The sequence below is a fragment of the Zophobas morio genome, unplaced genomic scaffold (assembly GCF_036711695.1).
Source record: "Zophobas morio isolate AGI-343-1 ecotype UQ-CSIRO unplaced genomic scaffold, CSIRO_AGI_Zmor_V1 ptg000033l, whole genome shotgun sequence".
In the NCBI taxonomy this organism is placed as follows: domain Eukaryota; kingdom Metazoa; phylum Arthropoda; class Insecta; order Coleoptera; family Tenebrionidae; genus Zophobas; species Zophobas morio.
In genome coordinates, this window is record NW_026972138.1 from 1,974,483 (window position 1) to 1,997,106 (window position 22,624).

General features: G+C 30.4%; 1 protein-coding gene across 1 annotated transcript; it reads left to right on the top strand.

Moving 5' to 3' along the window:
- The first annotated feature begins 19,155 nt into the window (after window positions 1-19,155).
- On the top strand, window positions 19,156-20,376 carry LOC135139750 (uncharacterized). The gene is made up of 3 exons (XM_064070077.1): window positions 19,156-20,052; window positions 20,101-20,256; window positions 20,308-20,376. The coding sequence occupies exons 1-3, from the start codon at window positions 19,156-19,158 to the stop codon at window positions 20,374-20,376; spliced, it is 1,122 nt and encodes a 373-aa protein (XP_063926147.1).
- Window positions 20,377-22,624: the final 2,248 nt, after the last annotated feature.

Below are 22,624 nucleotides of genomic sequence, written 5' to 3' on the forward strand. Positions count from 1 at the left end.
AAATACCAATTTCAGGAAGAACTGCTATATTTAGGGTTTCGTCTAACAAAAACTAAATTTATAACTCGTGGGGTTCTTACAGTGGATTGGTCGCTTTTATACTATGTCAGTATTTAAAGTTACACATTAAATTTGGTATCTAAATATTTTTTTCCAACAGACTTTAACATGGACGATTTCACACCTCGTATATTTATTCCAATTTAAGCAAATAAACCAAAATATTTAATATCGTTTTATTTAAACACTTAAAACCTCAATCCCCAAATAAAAGCGTAATTTTACAACCCTTTGATCGGACTGTGTACCTACATCGACAAAAACCCAGAGTGCTTTTATTAACAAAACAAGAACACATTCAATTCGATTTCGAAAGCCTATTAAGCAAAATTTGCATGACAACACTTTTTGTAATTTTCTTGGCTGGTCAACTGTAGTAAAAATTAGCTTAATTAATTTGAATGAATGTTATTGAAATTAAAGGATGTCACCACAAAAAACAGTTCGTGTAATTAAAATTGCAGGGGTCAATAATAAACAAAATATTGCTGAAAATACCCACGCAGGTAAACTAAAATTTTGACTATGATACAAATACACAGATCGTTTTAGTTATTAATTGGTAAATTTGTATCGATAATCCTGGGAATTCAGGCGTTCGTACTAAGTAAACATTGGTTTATAAATTATTACCACGGATCAACAAGGCATTGTTCGCAATACCTTTCTACAATAAATTCACTTTGGTAACAATGCGCCACTTTGGTAAACCTGTTACGAAATACCTCACCTTCGTTCCATGGATATTTTTTGTTTTGAAATGTGTCGGTTTAACAAGTTACTCTGTTTGTAGTACCGGGGAAGGCGAAATTAGCTTTCGCAGGACAAGGGTCGGAAAAGTGTTAAATGCGCTCTTGTTTGTTACCACTTCTTTTGCTACAGTAAATTTTTGGCACTGTCATTCAGAAATTGACAAAACAAGTTTGGTGTCTTCGCAGATATCGAAGTGTGTTTTTTATTTATTTTTTTTTTATTTTGATTCTAACACTGAACTGGAAGCAAACGGAAGTTGTCGAAATGTTTGCGAAAATCAAAGAGTTTCGACAAAGTGTCAACGAAAAAATTTCGGCAACCGACTTGAAAACAAAGCTACCAAAAGAACTGAAATGTTGTGTGGCCGTTTTGTGGCTTCAATTGGCTGCGTTTTGTATCGGAGGTGTGCTTCTTCTGTTATTTTACAAAGTTGTGAGCTTCGGGTGTTTTTTTAGTCTCATGCTTTTATGGTCTACGACAATTCATACCGACATTCTGATTTTGTACTATATTTGTGTGACTAGAGATGTCCTAAGGAAATTTAATTGTTTCTTAATAGAAACGGGTAGTTTAAGAATCCACGTATGCGACATCAAAAGAATATATCAAAATTATCTCGATATTAAGAAAGAAATTCAAACAATTACCGAAATATGTGTGCTTTTAAGATTGGTGTATATTATTATGGACTTTTCAAATTCGTTGTATAGTATAATATCGTTTGGATTAATAGTTAGTAGGTGGTCACTGAGTTTTTCCGACTATAGTTATGTCTTTTTTTTCCACGGGTCGTGGTTAGTGATAATAGTGACCATGATTTTTGTGGTCGTTTCTCCACGTGCACACTTCAGTGAAGAAGTATTTTTGTATCATTTTAATTGTATAATGTGCAACTGTTTAATTTTAGATTATGCTTACTATTGATGCGTTCGACGCAAAAAACACAACTTTAACCAAATATAAGTGTGTAAGTGACTGTTCAGATGATCTTAATAATTTGAAATCAACAAAAAACCAATTTCAGGAAGAACTATTTTATTTGGGTTTGCGTCCGACAAAAACTAAATTCACAATTCACGGTTTAGTTGTACTAGATTGGCCGCTATTATGTTACGTGGGTATAATTTAATGTGACATATTTAAGAACTAACATTTTTTTTAATAGGCACTGATAACGACGATCTCACATCTCGTATATTTATTTCAGTTTAAACAAATGGACACTTTATAATTTCCTGCTATATTAAAATCGAAATAACATACAAAAATTTATCCAGCATTTTTGAGTTAAGTTTTTACTCTACAGAATTTTGTGATAACGTCATCAACATTTTTGCAAAGACACGTATATCAACTTGGATTGGTGCACAGTAATCCTAAAAATAACAGTACATATTGTATTCCCAAAATTTTCTGGGAAAATGGAGTGAGCCGTTCCTGATTTAATCAATAAAATAAATTGAGACATTCATTAACTTCTTTTTCAGCCACCTGTATAAACAAATCTAAAAAATATGAATGCAATGTTAACTCACAAAAACTAATGATATTTTGCACATACTAGTATTTGGTAATATTTGGAAATTTTGAATTCACTTTTCGGCTTTATTGGACCAGATATCGCGCCGGCGACTTCACAATCGTAACTAGCGGAAGATTATCTACAATTTGACACTAATTTTCGGTCGATTACACCAATTTTAAGCACTTTTTTGGAAAATTTTTGAATTCAATTTGCGTGTTTATTAGACCAGATGTCGGGATGGCGATTCCAGAATCATAACTAGCGGAAGATTATCTACAATTTGACACATATTTTCGGTCGTTTAACCCAATTTTAACCACTTTTTTAGAAAATTTTTGGAAATTTTGAATTCAATTTGCATGTTTATTAGACCAGATATTGGGACGGCATTTTCAGAATCGTAACTAGCGGAAGATTGTCTACAATCTGACACCAATTTTCGGTCGATTAACCCAATTTCAACCACTTTTTTGGAAAATTTTTGGAAATTTTGAATTCACTTTTCGGCTTTATTGGACCAGCTATCGGGACGGCCTTTTCAGAATCGTAACTAGCGGAAGATGATCTACAATTTGACACCAATTTTCGGTCGATTAACCCAATTTCAACCACTTTTTTGGAAATTTTTAATTCACTTTTCAACTTTTTTCGACCAAATATCGTGACCATGATTTCAGAATCGTAACTAGCGGAAGATGATCTACAATTAGATACCAATTTTCGGTCGATTAACCCAATTTTAATCACTTTTTTGGAAAATTTTTGGAAATTTTGAATTCAGTTTGCGTGTTTATTGGACCAAATGTCGGGGCTGCGATTTCAGAATCGTAACTAGCGGAAGGTTATCTAAAATTTGACACCAATTTTCGGTCGATTAACTCAATTTTAACCACTTTTTTGGAAAATTTTTGGAAATTTTGAATTCACTTTTTCGCTTTATTGGACCAGATATCGGGACGGCGTTTTCAGAATCGTAACTAGCGGAAGATTATCTACAATTTGACACCAATTTTCGGTAGATTAACCCAATTTTAACCACTTTTTTGGAAAATTTTTGGAAATTTTGAATTCACTTTTCGTGTTTATTGGACTAAATATCGGGACGGCGATTTCAGAATCGTAACTTGCGAAAGATTATCTACAATTTGACACCAATTTTCGGTTGATTAAGCCAATTTTAACCACTTTTTTTGAAAATTTTTGGAAATTTTGAATTCAATTTGCGTGTTTATTAGACCAGATATCCGGACGGCGTTTTGAGAATCGTAACTAGCGGATGATTATCTACAATCTGACACCAATTTTCGGTCGATTAACCCAACTTTAACCACTTTTTTGGAAAATTTTTGGAAATTTTGAATTCAATTTCCGTGTTTATTAAACCAGATATCGGGATGGCGTTTGGAGGATCGTCACCAGCGAAAGATTATCTACAATTTGACAGCAATTTTCGGTCGATTAACCCGATTTTTACCACTTTTTCGAAAAATTTTTGGATATTTTTAATTCACTTTTCAACTTTATTGGACCAAAAATCGTGACGATGATTTCAGACTAGTAACTAGTGGAAACTTATCGACAATTTGACACCAATTTTCGATCGATTAACCCAATCTTAACCACTTTTTTGGAAAATTTTTGGAAATTTTAATTCACTTTTCGACTTTATTGGACCAGATATCGTGACGGTGATTTCAGAATCGTAACTGGTGGAAGATTATCTACAATCTGATAACAATTTTCGGTCGATTAACCCACTTTTAACCACTTTTTTGGAAACTTTTTTGAAATTTTGAATCCACTTTGCGTGTTTATTGGACCAGATATCGGGACGGCGTTTTCAGAATCGTAACTAGCGGAAGATTATCTACAATTAGAGACCAATTTTCGGTCGATTAACCCAATTTTAACCACTTTTTTGGAAAATTTTTGGAAATTTTTGGAAATTTTGAATTCCGTTTGCGTGTTTATTGGACCAAATGTCGGGGCGGCGTTTTCAGAATCGTAACTAGCGGAAGATTATCCACAATTTGACACCAATTTTCGGTCGATTAAACCAATTTTAACCACTTTTTTGGAAAATGTTTGGAAATTTTGAATTCACTTTGCGTCTTTATTGGACCAGACATCGGGACGGCGATTTCAGAATCGTAACTAGCGGAAGATTAACAACAATTTGACACCAATTTTCGGTCGAATAACCCAATTTTAACCCCTTTTTTGGAAAATTTTTGGAAATTTTGAATTCACTTTGGGTGTTTATTGGACCAGATATCGGGACGGCGATGTCAGAATCGTAACTAGCGGAAGATAATCTACAATCTGACACCAATTTTCGGTCGATTAACCCAATTTTAACCACTTTTTTTGAAAATTTTTGGAAATTTTGAATTCAATTTGCGTGTTTATTAGACCAGATATCGGGACGGCGTTTTCAGAATCGTAACTAGCGAAAGATTATCTACAATTTGACATCAATTTTCGGTCGATTAAACCAATTTTACCACTTTTTTGGAAAATTTTTGAATTCAATTTGCGTGTTTATTAGACCAGATGTCAGGACGGCGATTTCAGAGTCGTAACTAGCGGAAAATTATCTAGAATTTGACACCAATTTTCCGTCGATTAATCCAATTTTAACTACTTTTCTGGAAAATTTTTGGAAACTTTTAATTCACTTTTCGACTTTATTGGACCAAATATCGTGACCGTGATCTCAGAATCGTAACTAGTGGAAGATTATCTACAATTTGACACCAATTTTCGGTCGATTAACTCTATTTTTACCAATTTTTTGGAAAATTTTTGGAAACTTCTAATTCACTTTTCGACTTTATTGGATCAAATATCGTGACCGTGATTTCAGAATCGTACCTAGTGGAAGATTATCTACAATTTGACACCAATTTTCGATCGATTAACTCTATTTTTACCAATTTTTTGGAAAATTTTTGGAAACTTCTAATTCACTTTTCGACTTTATTGGATCAAATATCGTGACCGTGATTTCAGAATCGTACCTAGTGGAAGATTATCTACAATTTGACACCAATTTTCGGTCGGTTAACCCAATTTTTACCACTTTTTTGGAAAATTTTTGGAAATTTTTAATTCATTTTTCAACTTTATTGGACCATATAACGTGACGGTGGTTTCAGAATCGTAACTAGTGGAAGATTATCGACAATTTAACACCAATTTTCGGTCGATTAACCCTATTTTAACCACTTTTTTGGAAAATTTTTGGAAATTTTGAATTCAATTTGCGTGTTTATTAGACCAGATATCGGGACAGCGTTTTGAGAATCGGAACCCGCGTAAGATTATCTACAATCTGACACCAATTTTCGGTCGATTGACCCTATTTTAACCACTTTTTTGGAAAATTTTTGGAAACTTTTAATTCACTTTTCGACTTTATTGGACCAAATATCGTGACCGTTATTTCAGAATCGTAACTAGCGGAAGATTATCTACAATTTGACACCAATTTTCGGTCGATTAACCCAATTTTTACCACTTTTTTGGAAAATTTTTGGAAATTTTGAATTCACTTTTCGGCTTTATTCGACCAGATATCGTGACGGCGATTTCAGAATCGTAAGATCAGACTAATTTTGGCAAATAATATATCCTCTGAGAAAATAGGAGACGACTGGGCGAATCTAGCACTTGTTACGATAAAAGTGATTTTGCCCCTGTAGTGGAGTGCCGTAAGGTTACCAAGTACTAGACCCGCTCATCCGCGCCCTATTTTCTCAGAGTAGGGGGGGGCCACTATTTTGCCTATTTTAGATAGTTTTTATCCGGTAAAATTGTGAGATGTCGTCATCAATTTTTTAGAGGGGATAAGCAAATATATTTTGATAAAAAATTATTATGTTTACCATAAATTTAAAACATCTGCAAGATTTCACGGCATTCAGTTTGGCAAATTTTGATTTTTTTCCGAACATCGGGTAGAAACTCAATACGGATTCCTCTACATGATATTCCTAATATAAATACTAAATTTGACAATAATCGGCTCAGTACTTTCGCTTTCGCTTACGCTCGTGAAGCAAAAATTATAGCATTTCTTATAAAACTCGTTCCATTTAAAGCTTCTAATGGACTCCATTTTCGCAAATTGAATGAATTTCGGTGGAAGACAATATTCAAAACGTAAACGTAATTTTACACCCCTTTGCCTGAACTTTGTATCTCCGTCGAAAAAAATCCAATTGCTTTTATTAACAAAACAAGAGTACATTAAATCGATTGCAAATGCAGAAGCCTGTGTTTCATTATATTAAACAAGGGTTGAATGACAACGACGGTGGAAACAAACGTTTTTGTAATTTTCTTGAGCTTGTTTTTGTGATAACATGTAAGTGTATTGGTTTATCCGTTTTTGTTGTACAATATTGTCATAAAGCTGACACAGTGGTAAGAATGTGCCACTTTTGTAGACCTGTTACGAAATATCTCACCTTCATTACATGGACTTTCTTGGTTCTAAAATTCGCCGGTTTAACAAGTTACTCTGTTCGTAGACAAGAAGACGAAATTTGCTTCTACAGAACAAAAATCGGAAAGGTCTTAAACGTGCTTCTATTTGTTGCTATTTCTTTTGTAACCATAAATTTTTGGCAATGTCACGCTGAAGTGGACAACACGAGTTTGATGTCAATGCAGATATCTAAGGCGATTTTTTATTTACATTTTTTTGTGTTAACTGTGACGATGAACTGGAAACAAACAGACGTTGTGGAATTGGTTAGAAAAATCAAAAAATTTCAGCAAACCGTAAACGATAAAATTTCATCAACCCACTTGAAGACGAGACGGTTACCAAAGGAACTCAAATATTGTACAACTATTTTATGGTTACAAGTAACCGCATTCTTAATCGGAAGTATACCTCTTCTTTTATTTTACAAAACTGTAACCTACGGGTGTTTATTTAGCTTCATACTTTTATGGAGTGTGGCAATTAACAGCGACATTCTAAACTTGTATTACATTTTTGTAACTAGAAACATTCTAAAAAAAATTAATTATGTCTTAAAAGCCGATAATAATTTAAGACTTTATTTTTCTGATATCAGAAAAATTCGTCAAAGTTATCTCGATCTGAAGAAAGATATTCAAAAAATTACCGAAATATCTGTGCTCATAAGATTAGTGTATGTTATTACGGACTTTTCAAACTCATTGTATACTATTATATCTTTTAATTTAATGCTTAGTAGGTCGTCGCTGAATTATTCTGACTACAGTTATGTATTTTTTTACCACGGTTACTGGCTCGTGGTAACGGTAACTTTGGCATTTATACTCATTTTTCCCTATGCACTCTTCAGCGAAGAAGTATTTTTGTTTCATTTTGATTGGATAATGAGCAATCGTTTAATTTTAGACTATGGTTACTGTTGATACTGTTGACGGAAAGAACAAAACCTTGAAGAAAAAATATAAAGGCGTACGTAATTTTTTTTTTTTTTAATTTATTATAAGGAACTAATTTCAGGAAGAACTGTTTTATTTAGAGTCGCGTCTGACAAAACCTAGGTTCACGGCTCACGGTTTACTTGTACTGGATTGGCCACTTTTATTCTGCGTAGGTATCGAATTAGACAAATTTAGTGTCTAATTTTTTTTCTAATAGGCATTCACGTCGACGATCTCACATCTGGTGTACTTATTTCAGTTTAAACAAATGAATCAAAATGTTGGCACTTTTTAACCTCGTCGTATTATAATTTAAAAGTCAAGAAAAATCGTTTCATTTAGTAGACCCCTTCTCAGTTTTATCACGTGGACCTTTTTTGTTTTAAAATGTGCCGGTTTACAAGCTACTCTGTACGTAGTCGAGTCAAAGACGAAATTTCTTTTCACTGGGAAACTTCGAAATTGATAAGACGGGCTTTGTATCCTCACAAATATCTAGAATCACTTTCAACTTACATTTTTTGTGTTGATTGTGACGATGAACTGGAGGCAAGCAGAAGTCGTCGAAATATTTAGAAAAATCAAATAATTTTCCATCTTCAGCTAGCTGGATTATGTATCGGAAATATTTTTATGACTAAAGAAGTTTTTAGACATTTTAATTGTTTTTTAAAATCTGGCATTTCAGAAATCGCTATTTTCGTTGTCAGAAGGGTGTTTCAAGTTTCTCAATTTTTAATCTTTCGATTTTTGAATTTTCCGTTTCTTCAATTTCTTAAGTTTTTAGATTTCTCGAAGCCTTCATTTTATACTTTTGCGTTTTTTCATTTTGAGTTTTCAATTTTACAATTTTTCTATTTTATAACTTTTCCATTTTATTTATTCGGAAAGTAGAAAATTCGAAAAATTGAAAAATCGGAAAATTAAAAATTGGAAAAAATTGAAGAAATAAAAAATTGCAAAATCGATAAAACTGAAAATCGAATGGAATTTGTTTTTACGATTTTTTAACTTGGATTTTTTTAATTTTTTAATCTGTATTTCAATTTTTCCATTTTTGGAATTTTCTGATTATCGATTTTTTTAGTTTTTCGATTTTTCCGTTTATCTTTTTTTTAAGTAAATATTTCAATTTTGAATTTTCCGATTTCGGCTTATTTCGATTTCTCGATCTTTTGAAGTCTCAAGTTTTCGATTTCGATTTCTTGGTTTTTCGATTTTCAAAATTTTCGATTTTTCTAGTATATATTTTAAATTTTCGATTTTTTAAATTTTTCATTTTTCCCCTTTATAATCTTTATGTTTCGATTTCCCGATTTTAATTTTTTAATGTGTTTCAATTTTTCCATTTTTGGAATTTTCGATTTCTCATATCTCAATTTTCCAATTTTAAAAATTTTTCGATTTCTCGATTTTTAAGTTTTCGCTAGCTCAATTTTAAACATCGCAATTTTGGGAATTTTTCAATTTCTATATTTTTCAGATTTTCGATATTGTCATTTTCCCAATTTGTAATTTTCATTTTCTTGATTTTATATCACAATTTTTCATTTTTCCATTATCTTTATTTTTTCAATGTTTCTTTGAATTTTATAATTTTTTGTTTATTCAATTTTTTACATTTTCAATCTTTGATTTTTTAAGTTCTTGATTTCCAATTTTTTTTAAGTTTTCACAAGATTAATAGGGGCAAAATCAGTTTTATCTTAGCAAGTGCCCGCCCCGCCCACCCGCCCCTTATTTTCTCAAGGGATATGTGATTTGCCAAATTCAGCCTTATCTTACCAAATACTAGCCCCACCCACCCGCCCCGCTATTTCCTCAGAGGATAGTCCATTTGACAAATCAGTCTTACCTTACCAATTAATTACTAGCCCCTCCCACCCACCCCTGTTTTCTTACAGTTTATGTCATTTGCCAAAACAAGATTTATCTTAGCAAGTACTAGCAAGTTCTAGCAAGTACTACCTTCTGAGAAAATAAAGGGCGGGGGAGGGTGGCCGGGGCTAGTTTTTGGTAATTTTTGGAAATTTTGAATTCAGTTTGCGTGTTTATTGGATCAGATATCAGGACGGCGTTTTGAGAATCGTAACTGGTGGAAGATTATCTACAATTTGATACCAATTTTCGGTCGATTAACCCAATTTTAACCACTTTTTTGGAAAATTTTTGGAAAATTTTAATTTCCTTTTCGACTTTATTGGACCAGATATCGTGACGGTGATTTCAGAATCGTAACTGGCGAAAGATTATCTACAATTTGACACAAATTTTCGGTCGATTAACCCAATTTTAACCACTTTTTTGAAAAATTTTTGGAAATTTTGAATTCACTTTGCGTCCAGATATCCGGACGGCGATTTCGGAATCGTAACTAGCGGAAAATTATCTACAATTTGACACCAATTTTCGGTCGATTAAACCAATTTTAACCACTTTTTTGGAAAATTTTTGAAAATTTTGAATTCACTTTGCGTCTTTATTGGACCAGACATCGGGACGGCGATTTCAGAATCGTAACTAGCGGAAGATTATCAACAATTTGACACCAATTTTCGGTCGATTAACCCAATTTTAACTACTTTTTGGAAAATTTTTGAAAAATTTTTGATTCACTTTTCGACTTTATTGGACCAGATATCGTGACGGTGATTTCAGAATCGTAACTGGTGGAAGATTATCTACAATTTGACACCAGTTTTCGGTCGATTAACCCGATTTTAACCACTTTTTGGAAAAAAATTTCGTCGCCTGGTTTCAAGACGAGAAATAAGTTGCCAAAAGGGTTGAAATATTAGACGAGTATTTTCCATCTTCAGCTAGCTGGATTATGTATCGGAAATATTTTCCTTATAGTCTTTTACAAAGTAATATATTTTGGGTGCATTGTTAAAACCATTATTACATGGATTGTGGCAGGTCATACTGAAATGTTAATCTTGTACTATATTTTTATGACTAAAGAAGTTTTTAGACATTTTAATTGTTTTTTAAAATCTGGCATTTCAGAAATCGCTATTTTCGTTGTCAGAAGGGTGTTTCAAGTTTCTCAATCTTTAATCTTTCGATTTTTGAATTTTCCGTTTCTTCAATTTCTCAAGTTTTTAGATTGCTGGAAGCTTTCCTTTTATACTTTTGCGTTTTTTCATTTTGAGATTTCAATTTTACAATTTTTCTATTTTATATCTTTTCCATTTTGTTTATTCGGAAAGTAGAAACTTCGAAAAATTGAAAAATCGGAAAATAAAAAAATTGGAAAAAATTGAAGAAACAAAAAATTGCAAAATCGATAAAACGGAAAATCGAATGGAATTTGTTTTTACGATTTTTTAACTTCGATTTTTTTAATTTTTTAATCTGTATTTCAATTTTTCCATTTTTGGAATTTTCTGATTATCGATTTTTTTAGTTTTTCGATTTTTCCGTTTATCTTTTTTTTAAGTAAATATTTCAATTTTGAATTTTCCGATTTCGGCCTATTTCGATTTCTCGATCTTTTGAAGCCTCAAGTTTTCGATTTCGATTTCTTGGTTTTTTGATTTTCAAAATTTTCGATTTTTCTAGTATATATTTTAAATTTTCGATTTTTTAAATTTTTCATTTTTCCCTTTTATAATCTTTATGTTTCGATTTCCCGATTTTAATTTTTTAATGTGTTTCAATTTTTCCATTTTTGGAATTTTCGATTTCTCATATCTCAATTTTCCAATTTTAAAAAACTTTCGATTTCTCGATTTTTAAGTTTTCGCTATATCAATTTTAAACATCGCAATTTTGGGAATTTTTCAATTTCTATATTTTTCAGATTTTCGATATTTTCATTTTCCCGATTTTGTAATTTTCATTTCCTTGATTTTATATCACAATTTTTCATTTTTCCATTATCTTTATTTTTTCAATGTTTCTTTGAATTTTATAATTTTTTGTTTATTCAATTTTTTACATTTTCAATCTTTGATTTTTTAAGTTGTTGATTTCCAATTTTTTTATATTTCGAAGCTTTCATTTTGTACTTTTTCAGTTTTACAATTTTTCTATTTTATAATTTTTCGATTTTGTTTATTCGAAAAGTTAAAAACTCGAAAAAATGAAAAATTGAAACAATGAAAAACTAAAAACCGAGAAACTTAAAAATCTAAAAAAAAATTAATGAGTCGAAGAATGGGAAAGAAGAAAAACCATTCGAATTGAAAAATTGGAAAATCCAAAAATTGTAAAATCGAAAAATTATAGAATCTTGAAAATTGTAAAGTCCAAAAACTGTGACATTCAAACACCGAAAAATTGAAAAATTCCAAAAACGAAAAACTGAAAAAGTGAACAACTTTAAAAATTATAATTATTAGGAGTGTTACATAATTCAAATGAAAACTAGAAAAACTGCAAATGAAAAATTAAAAAACGGAAAATTGAAAAAATAAATAAAATTAAAAACCTACAGGAAAAATTGCAAATCGAAAAATTGACGAAATTAAAAACTGTAAACTCGTGAAATTTGCAAACTCTAAAATTTGAAACATCTAAAAGTTGGAAAATCAAAAACTGAAAAATCGAGAAATCGAAAATTTTCAAAAATCGAAAGATTGAAAAATCGAAATTTTGGAAAATCGAAAAACCGAGGAATTCAAACTGAAAAAAGATCGAGAACTCAAGATGTCGAAAAATCTAAATATCTAAAATTTAAAAAATAGAAAAATTACAATAACGAAAAATTTAACATTAAAAAAAAACACAAAATCAAAAAGTCGAAAAATCGAGAAATTGAGAAATGGAAAAATGAAAATTTAGAAAAACCAAGAAAAATCATCGAACTGATATTTCTTATTATGGAGTTTTCAACCACTTTATATTCAACGATATCGTTAGCTTTAATGATTATTAGATGGTCACTGAATTATTCCGACTTTTGTTACGTATTATTATGTATTTTCGACGATCTCATCCTGTTTATCTCTTTCATTTTAAACAATAAACTGTTGCTAAAATATTAATATTTCCAAGACAACAAAGCATTTAAATATTTCAGATGGGCTCCGTATTTGGACAAATTGTATGAAAATAAGTAAGAAAAGAGAAGCCCGAAAATAAAGGCGTCATTCTGTAGTCAGTCTGAACTTTGTACATCCACGACAAACCCAATTACTTTTATTAAGAAAACAAATTTACATTTAGTCAATTTTCAAAGTAAAAGCTTCCACCACGTTACATGAAATATGAGTTGTTAACTATGCAAACAAACAGTGTTTACAATTTTCTTCTTTTAAAACGCTGTCTTAATGTCACCCCAAAAATATTTCTTGTGAATAAAACTGTATAATAAACAAAATACTGCAAAACCAAAATAAAGCCCATAAAATTTCAGGTGTGCAGTTTTATCTCGTCAAAAATAACGGAAAATTTATATACCAATATAATCGATTCGCTTAAAACTGAAAGCTTCTAGTTCATTACACTAAAACATCGCGTACAACCGAATAGTGTTAATAGTTTTATAAAACACGCTGTGAAAACACACCGGTCTGCCTATTTTTACTTCGACAAACTCAAAAAAGATTCGTTTCCGGTAATTATCAAATATTGCCTCTAACAACACTGGTTATGTTAACAGCTTACGTTTATTTTGTGTCAGGAAGAATTTTTGTAATTTATAAAACCATACTGTCTATACAGTTTATTTCTAATCCGGCTTATGAATGCTGTGACAGTGTGATTTCTCAATTTTTTAATTTCTCAGTTTTTAGATATTTCAGTTTTTTCATTCTTCAGTTTTTTTTTTTTTCATTTTATCAATTTTACGATTTTCAAATATTTCGGTTTTTCAGTTTTTCAATTTTTAACTTTTTCTAAATTCTCAATTTTTCGTTTTTTCAATAAATCGATATTTTGATTTTCCCACTTCACTTTGGACTGTTTCGATTTTTCAGTTCTTCAGTAGTTCAATTTTTGTGCTTTTTAGGTTTTTGATTTTTCATTAAATCAGTCTTATCTTAGCAAGTGCTCGCCCCGCCCACCCGCCCCCTATTTTCTCAGAAGGTACGGCCCTTGCCAAAATCAGACTTTTCTTTGCAAGTATTTGGCCCGCCCACCCGCCTTTTATTTTCTCAGAAGGTAGTACTTGCTAGTACTGGCTAAGATAATTCTTATTTTGGCAAATGACATAAACTCTGAGGAAACAGGAAAACTTGTGAAATTTAAAGGTGTTAAATTGCAAATTTCCATAGTAACGAGTTAAATTTCTAAATCTACCCAAAGTGTGCAAAATATCACGAGTTTTTATTTGTGAGTTATCATTGCATTCATATTTTTAGATTTGCTTATACCGGTGGCTCAAAAAAAGTTAATGAATGTCTCAATTTATTTATTGATTAAATCAGGAACGGCTCACTCCATTTTCCCAGAAAATTTTGGGAATACATTACTGCTATTTTTAGGATTACTGTGCACCAATCCATGTTGATATACGTGTCCTTGCAAAAATGTTGATGACGTCATCACAAAATTCTGTAGAGTAAAAACTTAACCAATTTTTTTTATGTTATTTCCAGTGGCGTAAATAGCACCCCCGCAGGCCGTAACATAACCGACATTTTTTTTTAAATGTGCAATTTTTAAAGAAAGGGTTTTCATTGGAATTGAAAATGAGATCAGGTAAATTAATAGCTATTTAACGAACAAGTTTGCTAATAAAGGTGATTAATAATCGAGATATTTTAACGCGCGAGGAACGAGTTTTTATATTTTTTCTTTTTCTCAATTTGAAATTTTTCAGTTTTTGGATTTTTCAATTTTTTTTGCTTTCAAGTTTTCGTTTCTTCAATTTTTGATTTGCAGGTTTTCTAGTTTTCGTTTTAGATATGTAATAATAATTATAATTATTATTAGAGTTGTTCACTTTTTCAATTTTTCGTTTTTGGAATTTTTTAATTTTTCGATCTTTGAATGTTAGTTTTTGGACTTTACGAACATTTTTCGATTTAATTCGTTCTTTGATTCATTAATTTTTTCTCGATTTCTAGTTTTTCAATGTTTCTATTTTTCGTTTCTTCAGTTCTACAATTTTGTCAAATAAATGTTATATAAATTAAAAAAAAAGTAACAGTGTACCTATGGTCTATGAATCCGTGTGGAGTTTTTATATTCGATATCGAAATTTTTGTGGAAAAATAAAACAAAATTGAATTACAATTTTTCGATTTCTTGATTTCTCGATTTTTAGCTTACTTAATTTTTCGATATTTCAGTTTTACAATTTTTGCAATTTTGAAAAAAAAATCATTTTTACATTTCTCAACTTCTCTATTAATCAATTCTTTGATTTTTCGATTTTTCCTCTTTCCAATTTATCGATTTTTCAGTTTTTCGATTTCTCAAGTTTTCGTTGTTCCAATTTTGGGATTTTTCAATATCTCCAATTTTTTAATTTAAAATTTTTCACTTTTTTGATATATCGATTTCTCGATCTTTCGATTTTTAAAATTTCTGATTTTTCGAATTTTGAATATTTTGATTTATCGTTTTTTTTAAGTTTAAATATGTATTTCAGTTTTAAATTTTCCAGTTTTTCGATTTCTCCATTTCTCGGATCTTTTGATGTCTCAATTTTTTAATTTCGATTTCTCGGCTTTTCCATTTTTCAATTTTTTATTTCTTCAAGTTTTTAGATTTTTAAAATTCTCCATTTTTCGATTTTATGTTTTGTTATGCTTCGATCTCCCGATTTTAACCTTTTTAACGTGTATTCCAATTTTTCGATTTTGGAATTTTCGATTTCTTACATCTCGATTTTTCGTTTTTTCGATTTTAAAATGTTTTTACTTTTCGTTCATTTTTCGATTCTGGATTTTTCAAGTTTTCGATTTCTCAATTTTTCAACATTTCAATTTTGAGAATGTCTATATTTTTCAGTTTCTTGATATTTTCATTTTTCAACTTTTTAAATTTTGATTTTTCGACTTACCAGAAATCGATTTTTGGGTTTTTCAATTTTTCGACTTTTCAGTTTTGAGATTTTTCAATTTGTCGATTTTTTGGTTTTTCATTTCTTCAGTTTTTCGGTTTTTCAAGTTTTCGAATTTTTAAATTTAAAATTTTTCAATTTTTCGGTTTTATTTTTTTTACGTTCCGAATACCCGATTTTAATTTTTTTTATGCTTTTCAATTTTTGGTTTTTCTAAATTTTCATTTTTCCATTTCTCAATTTCTCGATTTTTCGACTTTTTGATTTTGTGTTTTTTTTTAATGTTAAATTTTTCGTTATTGTAATTTATCTATTTTTTAAATTTTAGATATTTAGATTTTTCGACATCTTGATTCTCGATCTTTTTTCAGTTTGAATTCTTCGGTTTTTCGATTTTCCAAAATTTCGATTTTTCAATCTTTCGATTTTTGAAAATTTTCGATTTATCGATTTTTCAGTTTTTGATTTTCCAACTTTTAGATGTTTCAAATTTTAGAGTTTGCAAATTTCACGAGTTTACAGTTTTTAATTTCGTCAATTTTTCGATTTGCAATTTTTCCTGTGGGTTTTTAATTGTCTTTATTTTTTCAATTTTTTGCTTTCAATTTTCCGGTTTTTTTAATTTTTCATTTGCAGTTTTTCTAGCTTTCATTTTAATTATGTAACACTTTCCGTTTTTGACTGTCACAGTTTTTGGACTTTACAATTTTCAATTCTTCGACTCTTTAATTTTTTTTTAGTTTTTTAAGTTTCTCGGTTTTTAGTTTTTCATTGTTTCGAAAAAAAATCGAAAAATTATAAAATAGAAAAATTGTAAAACTGAAAAAATACAAAAAAACTTCGAAATATAAAAAATTGGAAATCAAGAACTTAAAAAATCAAAGATTGAAAATGTAAAAAATTGAATAAACAAAAAATTATAAAACCCAAAGAAACATTGAAAAAGATAATGGAAAAATGAAAAATTGTGATATAAAATCAAGAAAATGAAAATTACAAAATCGGGAAAATGAAAATATGGAAAATCTGAAAAATATAGAAATTGAGAAATTCCCAAAATTGCGATGTTTAAAACTGAGATAGCGAAAACGTAAAATCGAGAAATCGAAAAATTTTTAAAATTGGAAAATTGAGATATGAGAAATCGAAAATTCCAAAAATGGAAAAATTGAAACACATTAAAAAATTAAAATCGGGAAATCGAAACATAAAGATTATTAAAGGGAAAAATGAAAAATTTTTAAAATCGAAAATGTAAAATATATATTAGAAAAATCGAAAATTTTGAAAATCGGAAAACCAAGAAATCGAAATCGAGAACTTGAGACTTCAAAAGATCGAGAAATCGAAATAGGCCGAAATCGGCCGAAATCGGAAAATTCAAAATTGAAATATTTACTTAAAAAAAAAGATAAACGGAAAAATCGAAAAACTAAAAAAAATCGATAAACCCAGATATGAGAAACAGAAAATTCCAAAAATCGAAAAATTGAAATACAGATTAAAAAGTTTAAAAAATCGAAGTTAAAAAATCGTAAAAACAAATTCCATTCGATTTTCCGTTTTATCGATTTTGCAATTTTTTGTTTCTTCAATTTTTTCCAATTTTTTAATTTTCGGATTTTTCAATTTTTAGAATTTTCTACTTTCCGATTAAACAAAATGGAAAAGTTATAAAATAGAAAAATTGTAAAATTGAAAACTCAAAATGAAAAAACGCAAAAGTATAAAATGAAGGCTTCGAGAAATCTAAAAACTTGAGAAATTAAAGAAACGGAAAATTCAAAAATCGAAAGATTAATAATTGAGAAACTTAAAGATCGAAAAATTGCGGTCGAAAACACGAAAATTATTGTAAAATCTAAATATTGAAAATTGGAAAATCGAGGAATTGAAAATGTGAAAAATTGAATAAACGAAAAATTGTAATATCAAATCCAGAAAATGAAAATTAAAAAATCGGGAAAATGGTATAAAAAAATGAAGAACTTGAAACAACATCATTACGCCGAATATGTTCATTGCGCTACACATAACCTCAATTTAGTCCTTAATGATTCTGTTAAGAATGTACCAGGAATTTCCGCATTTTATGATTTAATAAATGCTATATATGTCTATTTCAGTGAGAGTTTACCGAGATGGCAACAACAACAACAACATTGAGATGAAAGAAAATGATAAGTGTGTTATAAAAAAAACTTTAAAAAAGTTATGCCCCACCAGATGGTCATCGAGATTTGATTCCCTAATTGCCATTAGATATAATCTCTTAATAGTTATGAGCTGAAATTATTTTAACATCAAAAAAAAGTGAAATAGATGAAGCTGTAGCTCTTCGTAAAAAAATGGATTCACTTGAATTTGTTGCTCTATTAGTATTTCAATGCAAAATTTTAGAAAATGTTAATTTGGTCTCAAAAACTTTACAGAGTTCAAATATTACTTTAGATGAGACTTGTAAATGGATGGAACATCTAAAAGACAAATTTCAAAGTATACGTGACAATTTTGAACAAATAATGGAGGAATCAAGGAAATGTGCTGATACCTGGAAAATTAACAATTCTTTTTCAAATAAACGTATAAAAAAAGTGAAACTGTTTCATGACGAATTATGTGAAGATACCGTTTTCAAAGATCCCACTGAAAAATTTAAAACAACCGTTTTACAATCAGTGTTACAATCAAGATAAAAAAAATAAATAAAAAACACACTTCGATATCTGCGAAGACACCAAACTTGTTTTGTCGATTTCTGCGTGACAGTGCCAAAAATTTACTGCAGCAAAAGAAGTAGTAACAAACAAGAGCGCATTTAACACTTTTCCAACCCTTGTCCTGTGAAAGCAAATTTCGCCTTCCCCGGTACTACAAACAGAAGGTGAGGTATTTCCTAACAGGTTTACCAAACTGAATTTATTGTAGAAAGGTATTGCGAACAATACCTTGTTGATCTGTGGTAATAATTTATAAACCAAAATTTACTCAGTAGGAACGCCTGAATTCCCACAATAATCGATACAAATTTACCAATTAATAACAAAAACCTGAAGCTTTGAAGAAAGTAAATTTTGGTACTTGTCTTTTGTAAAATTTCGCTTAAAAATAAAAAAAATATCACAATAAAAATTATCAAAAAATCCACTAAAAATTGAGGAAGATTTTCGAGTAGATATTTAGTACTTTATCAAACAAATAAATTCTCTATTTGCATTTTAAGTTTCAATATTTATTAAGGTCACTGCGCATCAACATATTGGTGTTTGTTTAGAATAGTGTCAACACCGCTATTAATTTAATTATTAACGTCATTCGTCATGTCTGTACTACCATTTACTAATTTTCTTTTTTTTAAGTACTTAGTAATAATTTATCTACTACCCTATAAAAATGAAGTGTTTTTAAATTCGTCGTAAACATCGCCATGGAACGCCAACTAATAAATTTAACCTCTTGGCTATTTTTCGTCTGTAAGTGGACCGGTTTCACCTCTTACTCCATCACCTACACCCCAACCCACCCCACCAAGCGCAACATTTTCACAAAAACGAAATCATCGAATTACTTGAACGCCGTCCTAGTCCTCGTAATCGTCTTCTTCTCTCTCGACTTCTCCGACTTCTTTTTAAACGTGGACAAAGTCGACATGGTTTTCTCCCTAATTTCGTCCGTCCTCTACATGCACTACCTCACCATCCTCATTCTAATCCTCAACATGAAGCAAACCCGCGTCGTGACAACCTTCTCCAAAATCGTCTCCTTCGCCGTTCTCACCCAAAAAATCACCAACCGAAACATCGACGTCGCGAAAGTGAAGAAAATCCTGAAACTGTACACCCTCATAACGTACGCCAACTTGCTAATCATGTGGTCTGCAAATTGGTTTTCAGTTTCGAATTACGCCAGGATCGATTTCATAATGTGGATGATCAAGGACGCGGTCTTAAATTTCTCGGTGGTTTCTGGCGAAATTTTGATTTTTTATTATCTAGTAATCACGATAAACATTGTTCGACAGTTCAACGATTTTCTAAAAACAGAAAGTGAAACGGAAATTAGGAAAATCAAAGTTGTCTTCCAGTCGTACGCGGATATTAAAAAGAACATTCAGAATATTTCGCAAATCGTCGTTTTCTTTAAGACTGTGTACATCGTGATAGAGCTGGCTGCAACGATCTACCAGATTTTTATTATGGGGCAAATCTACGAAAACAAGTACTTCAGCAAGCTGCCCTTGATTCTCGTTACTGGCTACTGGATCTTCGTTCTAATGTTTCAAGCTTTCAGCGTGATTTGCCCCTTCATTTTTTATTACAGAGAGGTAAGTTTGAATAATAGGTTTAAAATTTTTGAATGAGACTTTTCGTAGGCTGTGTTCACCGTTTCCTTGTGTGACGATATTCAAGAAAACGGATCGTTTTCTGGGTATAAAGAACAAGAGCTCTTTTGTTTGCAAACTATGCTTACGACTGTGAAATTTACAACTCATGGGTTATTGGACTTGGACTGGCCTTTATTCTACACTGTAGGTCAAATAACTCGACTAATTAAAATTACTAATAACTTTTTTTCGTAGATTGTGACACTAGTGACCACTTATTTGATCTACCTGATACAGTTTAAGCAACTTGCTGATAAACAATAACGAAATTAGAACGACTTGAATCAATTAAGTAGGATTACTAATAACTAATAACATTAGTAGTATTTTCAATTGTCCACATAATACACTACTAACTACTTAATAAAAAATAATACAAATTTATTCTGTTTTTTACTTACACATATTCATTTCATTGTAACACAAATACTATGGAGCAGCGATTAATCAACATGCTCTCTTGGGTATTTTTTGTATGTAAATGGACAGGATTTACATCCTACTGCTTGGTAAATGACCCCGGAGACACAAACAAAGAAAGGAAAATTTTCAAGAGAACCACAACCTCAATATTTATGAACATTGTCATCATTTTAATCCTAATTATGTCGATAGATTTTCGAAATTTACTCGGGAGTTTGGACGCAGTCGAGAGCGTTTCGATTCTAATTACAACAGCGATGGAAGCTTTATATTTCACCACGTTTATTCTAATAATGAATTTTAAACAAACTCAGGTGGTGCGAGTTTTTTACAGACTTGTTGCATTTGGAGAGCTGTTGGAAGGAATTACTCGACGAAAAATAGACGATTCAAGAATAAAGAAAAATTTACGACTTTACGCTTTTACGTTATATAGCAACTTATTTGTGATCTTTGTGATAAACTGGTTGTGGGTGCAAGATGACGATTCTTTGGAATTCGTATTCTGGATGGTCAAAGGGACGTTGCTGTTGTTAAACAGTTTAATGGCTTCTTGAAACAAGCAAACTTGGTCGAGACGAAAAAGATAACACAGATTTTTCAGACGTACTGTGATTTAAAGCAAGACGTGTAAAATATTACACAAGTTACTGTTTTTCTCAAGTTTATCTCTCTCATAATCGATTTAGCTCTAGTGTTGTTTCAGACAATATCAACAGCTCGGTTGTCGTACGAAGACCCTGAGGTGGATTTTGATGTTATACTTTCAGTGTACTGGATTTTGGAATTAATTCTTGAAGTTTGCTGGTTGTTATGTCCGTTCATTGTCTATTACAGAGAGGTAAAATAAAATTATTGATATATCGAAATTTAGTGAAAATTGTAGATATTATAAATACTTCAATAAATGTTAACTACAAGGAGGTAAAATACTTCAGTTAAGTTTCCATTTTCACTCAAAACGTGTACTTTTAGAGAGAAATTTTTTATCTACAAACTCAAGTCAAGAGACTAAAGTTTACGACTCACGGTTTGGTCGAACTGGACTGGCCTTTGCTCTTCACGGTGAGTTAAATATATTTCAAAAATTCAAAAAATTAATTCGGTGTTTCAGGTAACAGCATTAGTGTGCACATATTTAATTTACCTCGTACAATTTCAACAACAACAAACGACATTGGCGTTTTGAAAAAATTATTTAGACAATTTCAGTTTCTCAGAATATGCTTAACTTCGACTGTTTATGATTTAAAATAAAATGAAATTTGGTTGATTTTGTGTCCTGAATGATTTTGACTAACGATTTACCATGTTTCAAATTATCTTAAAATATTTGGACGATTTCACAGCATTCGGTTTATGCAATTTCAAAGTTACATTGTAAAATATTGTTATACAATGTTGATTTTTTCCCAAAAATCTAAATGCCAAGGATAAAAACTCAACACGGATTCACAAATCACATATCGAGGAATATGTTATTTTTATAAAATGTAAGAATTCTAAGATGACGTCGTAATTTTTTGGGAAGGCCTTAAACGGACAAATTTTGATTAACAATTTATCATCTTTCCTATAACCTTAAAACGTTTGGAATATTTCAATACATTCGCTTTTGCAATTTTCAAGTTAAATTGTAAAATACAATTTTGAATTTTTTCCCAAAAATCTGCATCTTTATGGTGAAACGGATTCATGAATCACACATATAGTCTGAGTATGCAATTCTATAAAAATAAACATATAACACAAAAAAGGGACAAATTAGTAGTAAGCAAAATGGTACGTTTCATCCCACATTTTGTATTTAATTTTTTACCTACGTTGAAGTGTTTTTTTTATTTTTTTATAAGCGTTGCGATAGAATTATGGTCAAAATCTTTAGAAATCCACAACTTTTAAAAAATTCGCGACAAAAATCAACGTTCTTTATTTTATAAGAAAGCAATAGAAAACTTCAACGTCAAAATTAGCCTGTTTGCGTAAAAACTTGATAAAGAACGTTAAAATAGATTAAAAAATCCGTAAAAAAGCTTAAATAGATGAAAAAATCGGTCGAAAGTTGTCAACTTGGACTGGTGCACGGTAA

Bases quoted from the DNA above. Each gene is read 5' to 3' on its own strand.
- LOC135139750 (XM_064070077.1), top strand. From the start codon at position 19,156: ATGGAACGCCAACTAATAAATTTAACCTCTTGGCTATTTTTCGTCTGT. The intron at 20,053-20,100 runs GTAAGTTTGAAT...GACTTTTCGTAG, and splicing joins TCATTTTTTATTACAGAGAG to GCTGTGTTCACCGTTTCCTT. The intron at 20,257-20,307 runs GTAGGTCAAATA...TTTTTTTCGTAG, and splicing joins ACTGGCCTTTATTCTACACT to ATTGTGACACTAGTGACCAC.